Here is an 8,120-nt window from a genome sequence, read left to right as displayed (position 1 = left end):
TGCGCTATCCACGTTTCACTATGAGCGCCGAGTCTATGCAGAGCGGGAGCGAGCGGGAGACATCTTACCGCTGCGGCTGCCGGGAAGAGAATACTGGGCGAGCTTAAAAGGACCAAAGTCTATCTTGGGAATTCTGAGTCTGTCTCAGCTAGAGAACAGGGGTGAGGAATGATCCACGGGCTTGGATGTTCAACATCGGCGTGAATTGGTAAGGGGAGGGTTGGATTTGACACTGCAGTTGTTGTTGTTGTTTAGATTTGTCCACCTAGTATTAGGATGGACCCGGGCTCAGGGTGTAGAGCCCGCAGATGTTTTCATGTTTTATATAAGTCGTGTGTCCTCTGTATGGCGACAGATGGACACAGGCGAGGAAGATGAAAGTAAACTAGAGGTGCTATATTTTTTTTTTTTTTTTTTTTTTTTTAATAGCGTGGCGGAGGGTAAGAAGAGACAATAGAGAGTAGGGAAGGGATAGGGGATAGTGCAACAATTTCAGCTGCGGTGTCATGGCGAGCTATTCGTCTGACGAGACGGTCACGTAGAGTAAGTCGTAAGGAGGCAGTGGCAGGGCAGTCTGTGAGATAGTGGAGCAGAGGCCAGTCATCTTGCTGGTGGCAGTGAGGGCACGGGTCAGGATCTAGTCCTGATATTTGAGAGTAACAAGGGTAACCTAAGCGGAGGCGTCTGAGTCTTACTATGAGAGCATTGGGGGTGTGAGAGGGGGCAGTGAGCGGCTCATATTGAGTTGCTCGTGCAAACCACGAGGCTGAGCGTGAGCCAGCAGCGACCTGGTCTTCATGATCCTCACGAGTGAGCCTTGTGATGGAGTTATAGGCTTTTCTTTTTATTCTCGCGAGATTGGGCTGCAGGTGGAAGTTTACATTGGGCCGAGCAGTGGCGCTGCGAGCCGCAGCATCTGCAAGCTCATTACCTTGGATACCCACATGGCTGGGTATCCAATGCAAAAGAATGTCAGTGCCGTGGCGTGCAATGGTGTCAGCCACAGCAAGAATGGAGGTCAGCAAGGCTACATTGTCTGTGAATCGTCGTGCACGAAGACTGTGCAGAGACGAGAGCGAGTCTGTATGTATAATTACTCTCCTGTGATGATGTTGGCTGGCGTCTCTGAGAGCGCCAAGGATTGCAACAAGCTCTGTCTCGTGCACAGAGGCTCCTGTAGGGAGCCTCCATGTCTCGGCACGGCCCTCACAGTAAAATGCAGCACCCGCCGACCCATCAGCGGTGACTGACCCGTCAGTGTAATATTCAACTGCTCCTGGGACACGAAGAGGTGCCATCCCTCTGAGCGCTTCTTGCCGTAACACTGGGGGCAAAGAGGCTCTCGGGAAGGTGCTAGAGGGGGCGAGACTTCGAATCGCAGGAGGCAGCCATGGTGGTGGAGGTGAGTAGTCAGGGTGGGGGAGGTCAGATCCTCCCTGCAGGGCGTCAATTAAACCGAGGTTGTGCAGGACGGTCACAGCAGAGTGTGCCCAGTCCCTCCTTGAACGATGTTGATTCAGGGGCCTGTTTAGGGTATGTTGTAGCATAGCAGAGACAGGCAATTGAGGCCTGCATCTGCAGAGCTGTGCAACAGCTGCTGCCGAACGACTCCAGATTCGGTGTTTGAGAGAGGGAAGTCCACTCTCCAACCTTAGATTCTCGGTGCGTGTCCACACCGGAGCACCCAACATCACACGAAGTGCAGTGTTTTGCAGGACTTCAAGAGAGCGGGCCTGATCCCCAGAAAGTCCCACAAGGCACACCGCACAATAGTCAACAAGTGACCGTATCGCGTGTATGTAGAATGCTCTCAGGGTACGTGGAGAGGCACCGAGATTCCTGTGGGAGAGGGCCTTCAAGGCAGAGATTCGAGGGGCGGCTCTCTCTCGCAGGTATTTAACGTGCATAGAGAATGTCAGGCGGCTGTCAAACCACACCCCCAAGTACCGATGTCTGAGAACCAGGCCGAGCTGTTGCCCTCCGAGTGAGAGTGGATATTCTGGGGCTCGCATCCCGAAGGGCATGCATTTTGTTTTGTCAGAGTTGATCTTAAGGCCTAGTTCACAGCATCGGTCATGGAGGCGGGTTAGAGCAGCTGGGGCACGATCGTAACAATTCCTACGAGAGAAGACAAGCACGAGATCATCTGCATAGCAGAGGAGGGTGACACCTCTTCCGAAGTCGGTCGAGAGCAGCTGTTCAATGAGCAGGTTAAACAAGAGGGGACTGAGCACACCTCCCTGTGGTGTCCCGTTGATGTGGGGGTGGTCAGGAGAGAGCTGCCCCTGAAAGCGTACACTGGCGGAGCGTCCATCAAAGTAGTTACGTAGCCAGGAGAGAGTCCTGCCACGAACGCCCTTGGCTACAAGTGCCGAGAGTACTGCCTCAGGGACAGCTAACTCAAACGCCTTCTCCACATCAAGGAAGACTGCCAAGCCTCGGCCATGTTTCAGCTCGCCAAGAAAAGAGGCGAGACACTTTTTTTTTTTTTTTTTTTTTTTTTTTTAAGGAAGGTGGGGAAAGAAGAGAGAATAGGGGAAGGGATAGTAAGAAAGAGGAAGGAAGAGGGAGTAGACAGTTGGTGGGCTGGCCACCATGCTTTGTTTTGTTTATAGTATTTGTTAGATAACTGCTTTAATTTTGTTTGTTGAGTTAGGTAAGTGCTTTGTTTTGTATATTGTGTTAGTTTGGTAAGTATATGTAGTGGTTATGGCTGTGTATGCTTGTGTGCGCGTGCGTGCGCGTACGCATGTGCGCGTGGATGTGGGCGTGTGCGTGGGTGCGTGTTCATATGTTTTGTATGTGTGAATTGCGCTAGCAAGCTAGCTTTTGAGGGTTTGGTTGAGTTGTTTGGGTTTATGTCGTAATTGGGTTATGTAGAAAATAGGTTGGGTTTTTGTATTCGTTAGTGCGACACTTATCGTTTGGGTTGAGTTTAGTAAATTGGTATAGGGTCTTGGTTGTTTAATATGGTTTTTAGACTACTAGGGAACCATTTGTGGAAGGAGCGATTTTCATCGTTGATATTGTAAGTTAATGCGTTGTATGTTTCAGGGTTTATTTCCTCGATTTTACTCCAGATTTTTTTCGCTTGGTTATGTAATCTTATGTTTAACGGTTTGGTTTTAGTTATGGCGTGAATTTGTTCCGTGTTAAGTGTGTAAGGGTACTGCTGATTAGTTGCAAATCTGAGGGCTTTGTTTTGTAAGACTTGTAGTTTTTTAAGTTGGGTATAGCTGAAGGTGTGTGTGGGAATGGGTGGGTAATCTAGTATGGGGAGGATCAGTGCTTTGACAAGGTGGGATTTGACTTTTATAGGCATGTCCTTGAATCTGAGTAAGCGGGATAATGCTCCAGTAGCTTTTTGTTTTCTATCCTGTACACTGGGAGGATAGCCTCTAGAGTTAAGTTTAAACCCAAGTATTTTACCCTCTTCTTTGAAGTCTGTTATTTCTTCGTTAATTATTAAAGGTTCTTTTTTGGTGTTGGCAAGTTGGATGACGGAGAATTTATTTATGTTAGTTTGTATTTTCCATTTTGATTCATATTCGTTAATTTTCTCGACTTCGCTTTGAGTTCTTGAGTTCATGATCCTTCTAGATGGCCCAGGATAGTTAATAATTTGGGAAATATCGTCAGCGTAACTTATATTGATGCCATGGCGAGACACTGTACGGCGCTTCTGCCAGGGAGGTAGGCAAAGAGCCGCGAGTGCAGCGGGCCTAATTTCCAAGCAAGACGAGAGAGAACGAGGCGTTCCGCTGTCTTTGCGATGCAGCTGAGAAGAGAGATAGGCCTCATCGCAGCTGGAGACACTGCAGTACTGCTTTCCTATTTAATTTGCCTGTGAGACAGTTGGAAAACTGTCGTATTCTGCTGGATCGCGTCCCCTCCAATCAGGAAGCAGATCCGGCGCCATCCAATCAGAGCGCAGTGAGGTGTCAGCCACTGGCTAGTGAAAGATCGGAGGCCTCTTCTGGGAGATGTGCACGGTGCGAGAGCTTGAGGCAGAATGACATGACATGACATCGACATGGGCACCGCCGCACATGTTTGTTTGTTTGTTGAAGATTTCCCCTTCGTTGAAGTGGAAGGGGCCGGGCCATATGTTAGCCCAGTCAGTGATTTAAGCAGAGACAAGTAAGTGATGAAGACTGCAGGAGCAGTCTCTTGACTTTAAAAACTATATGCACATATATACACACATGTATATATATATGCATATGCACACATGCTCGCACGCACACTCGCACAGACACACACACACATACATACCCTGCATATCAGTGGATATGCACGTTAGGTGGGAGGAGGTGCAGAGCGCACCACCTCAGTCAGTGCTGAGAGTGGGGCCGTGGCTACGACGTAGGCTGCAGCATTACGTAAAGAGTTTATGGATCTGGCTGCTTCGTGAGTTCTGGGAGTGACTGGGTTAGGAAGAGGTCGTTTCCTGATGAGGGATGTGGCTGGGCATCTGAGAAGATAGTGCAGGAGGGGATAAAGTGGAGCCTCCTGGCAGTGTTCACATGCAGGTTCGGGGGTTTCGTCATCTGGAACCATTTCATCGTAGCATTTATAGCCCAGGCGAAGGCGGCGCAGACGATTGAGCATCGTAAGGTTGGATCTAGTTGTGATTGGCGGTGGTTTGTAGCGTGTGGCAAGTGAGTACCATCTAGCCGAGGGGGAACCCAGTTCAACATATAGGCGGTGGTCTTCTTTATTTAATCTGGCTGCCCTGGTCTTAATGGCATGCTTGACTTGGCGCAGGCTCGTGGAGATTACAAAATCAATGCTGGGGTTTTCTAGGGTTTGTTTTGCTATTCGATCTGCCTTTTCGTTGCCTGCAATGCCTACGTGACTAGGGATCCAATTTATGGTAACGGATCCCCCAGCATTGCGGATAGCTTGGGTGGTGGTGAGAATGTTGTATATTAGGTGAATGTTGTCTTTGTGAGCGTTTTGGCGAAGGGTGTGAATGGCCGAAGCCGAGTCTGTGTGTATGATAGTGGGAGTTGTTGGACTGTGTCCAGTCGCCGCACAGACGTTGTTGTTGTTGTTGAAATATTCTCCCCACAACGTGGTGGGGAACGGGCAAACATGAGAGCCCGTCAGGAAAATGCAGAAAACAGCTCCAATGAAGGGGCAAAGCGCGGACGGCAGACTGGCAGACAGGGCAAGGGCGGCAGAGGAAGGGAACGAGGCGATGGTGGTGAGGCAACAGCCCGATGATCGACGAGGCGAGGGGGAGAGAGCGGTAGACTGCACGGCGCCGATGGAAGGGGCGCCGGCATGCTCAGGTGGATCCCCAAACGACTCGGCGGTGGTTGGCGGCCGGCTGCTCAATGTTTACAGAGGGCAGAGAGGGACGAGAGCATGGTAGACTAAACGGCGCCGATGGTGAGGGCGCCGAAGCTCTGATAGAAGCGTTCCGAACTCTGCCCTCAACCCCCATTCACTCGCTCCAGCTCTCCACAGCAGCAGGTGGAAGCGTAGAGGGAAGGCCCAGTCCAGGTGGACACAAGGGCACAACCCCGGTCAAGGTAGTGGCGGAGGGAGGGTGGTCGGCCATGGAAAGGGCGGACGAGCCTCAACCTCCTGGTGGGCTGACCAGGGCACTCCCGTAGGTGGAGAGGACAGACCCGTCCTTCAGCTGAAACGGCTGCTGTGGAGAGCTGGTCCCGCCGGGAATAGCGGTGGAGGTGTTGCCTCGGCGAGAGGTGGGCTGCGAGTGGCCGCACTTCACTTCACTTCGTCATAGAAAAGTGGGGGGAAAGAAGAGGGAGAGAGATTGGAAGAGTTTAAGTGGGGAAATATGAAAGACAGTCGGAGGTATAAAGATTGGGGGCCGTCCCCATTGCTGTGGCTTAGTTTTTATTTTTTGTGTATGCTGTGTTCCTGTTGGTCCTATACAGCGGTCACTCTGTGTATGTGCAGACAAGGGTAGATATATCGATGAAGGTGAAGAGCCATAGTTTGTACCCCCGGCGCTACTAAGGGTGGTGCCTGTCTCTGTGGCATTGGTGGGTTCTGCTGTCTTGGTGGGTTGCTGCTCTCTATTTCACAGGCTCTATAGTCATGGAAAGGAGGAGTTTTAGTATTAGAGAAAATGGGGGGGGAAGGATAGAAATTATCTTTCCTCCCCATGGCACTCAGCAGGGTGCACGAGGCATAGGCTGTGCATGGGCAATGTCTATTTCTAGGCACTCCACGTTCACGACCCCGCCATCAGATGTGACAGCTCCTTACATTTTGGTTTCAGGAGCTAGCACAACGGACGACGGAGTGCATTCACTCAGGAGTGGGCAGGGAATGAGTGTGCAGTGCAACTGTCTCCTGACAGTAGTGGTGGTCTGGTGCGGTCAGTTCAAGGTCGGCAGGTGTATGGGATATAGGGTAACGTGGTCTTTCGCTTCGTTGCTGCCGTTTGTATTATTAGTTATTATATATAATGAGAGGGGTTGTCGTTAGAGGGACGTATAAATTGGGTTTGGTGGCGGTCTATTTCTGTTTAAGAGGGAGCTGGGGAACCAATTATGCATCCTCCCGTATTCTTTGTTGGTGATGTCCTCGTAATTTGGGTCTCTGGTCTCTTCTAGTTCTTGCCAGATTTTTCCTGCCCTCTTGTGCATCCGGATGTTTAGTGCAGCTATTTTGTGCATGCTGTGTAATTGTTCTGTGATATAGTTGAAGGGGTGATGGTCGTTTTCGACAAATCTCAGAGCTTTGTTTAATACTCTTTGTAGTTTTAGTTTTTGGGTGTTTGATATAGTGTCCAGTGGCACAGGAGGGTATTCTAGCAAAGGGAGAATGTAGGCTTTAACGAGGTGGCTTTTTATTTTTCTATTTAGCGTTTTAAAACGGTAGAGGGTGGACAGTGCTGCCTTCCCCTTGCATATTCGTTCCCTTACATGTTTTGTGATCCCGGCCTGAGTTATTGTGAGGCCTAACAGGCTTCCCTCATTGCTTGTGTTTAGTAGCTCACCATCCACAATGATTTCTTCCATGTATTTTTGTGCTAATGGAATTATTTTAAATTTCTGTTGGTTAGTCCTGATCTTCCATCGTTTCTCATAATCACTGATTCTGGTGATTTCTCTGGCTACTTTGCTGGCCATCATGAGTTTGGACCGTCCTTGGTAAGTCACTATTTGAGTCACATCGTCAGCATACATTATGTCTAGGCAGTCTGGAGGTGGGGGGTGGGGTCTCTAGGGTAAAGAATGTATCGGGTGGGGCAGAGGACGCTCCCTTGTGCCACCCCACTGTCGAGCTGTATAACGTCGCCTAACTGGTCCTTGTGTCTAATTCTCGCGGTGCGGTCAGTCACAAAGTCGCATAAAAACTTCTCGAGGATGGTAGGGAGTTCTAGTTGTAATAGTTTGTATTTGAGTCCTTCATGCCAGACCTTGTCAAAGGCCTTGCTTACGTCTCTGAGGACGAGACAGCACTGTTCCCGTCTCGACAGGGTCTGGGCGATAGTCTCGTAAGTCAGGGCTATGGCTTTGTTTGTGTCTTTTTGTGGTCTGAAGCCGTACTGTCTGGGGTTATGAAGTCTGTTTGTCTCTAGGTAAAGTCGGAGTCTTCTGTTGATGATCCTTTCAAGCAGTTTTCTTGGTACTTCGAGCAGTGAGATTGGTCTATAGTTCTCGGGTGTCGTGTCAGTCTTTCCTGGCTTAGGTATCATTACTATTACGGCTTCTTTAAGTTTGTCAGGGAAGTATCCCGCGGACAGGGAGGCGTTGAAAATGTCGATGAGTCTTTCTATCATGGAGTGTGAGCATTCCATGATAACTTGTTTGTTAATGCCTGTCAGTCCTGGGGCCGTGTTCTTCGTTTTTGTGACTACTGTCTTAAGTTCGTCTACTGTGATTCGTCTAGTGAGAAGGTTGTTCGTTAGTCTGGAGAAGTCTGCTGTGTCATGGGGGAGGATTCTGTCTCTGTTGTCATTGAGGAAGTGAAGGACCATTCGTTCGTTGTCCTCGTCAAAATCGTCATTTTCGTCGTCAGATATTTGAAAAATGTCACGCCATAGGTTGGTAAAAAGAGTCAGTTGTCCTTGGGTATCATGTATTTTACGTCCTTGGCGGTCAATCAGATAAGGGGTGGGTCGTTTGTCTGTT

At 49.5% G+C, this 8,120-nt stretch overlaps 1 protein-coding gene across 1 annotated transcript; it reads right to left on the bottom strand.

Annotated features, from left to right (window-relative positions):
* Positions 1-4,299: 4,299 nt before the first annotated feature.
* Positions 4,300-7,172, bottom strand: LOC145389861 (uncharacterized). Its single transcript, XM_080264990.1, has 2 exons — positions 7,079-7,172; positions 4,300-4,991 (listed from the first exon to the last, which is right to left on the bottom strand). Exons 1-2 carry the CDS (start codon positions 7,170-7,172, stop codon positions 4,300-4,302), a joined length of 786 nt encoding a protein of 261 aa, XP_080121116.1.
* Positions 7,173-8,120: the final 948 nt, after the last annotated feature.

This window comes from Coenobita brevimanus, unplaced genomic scaffold (genome assembly GCF_032717465.1).
Source record: "Coenobita brevimanus isolate Jiangsu-jjx unplaced genomic scaffold, ASM3271746v2 jjx.HiC_scaffold_2556, whole genome shotgun sequence".
In the NCBI taxonomy this organism is placed as follows: domain Eukaryota; kingdom Metazoa; phylum Arthropoda; class Malacostraca; order Decapoda; family Coenobitidae; genus Coenobita; species Coenobita brevimanus.
Note: the sequence above shows the minus strand (reverse complement) of the source record. Positions and strands in the feature narration are given on the sequence as shown.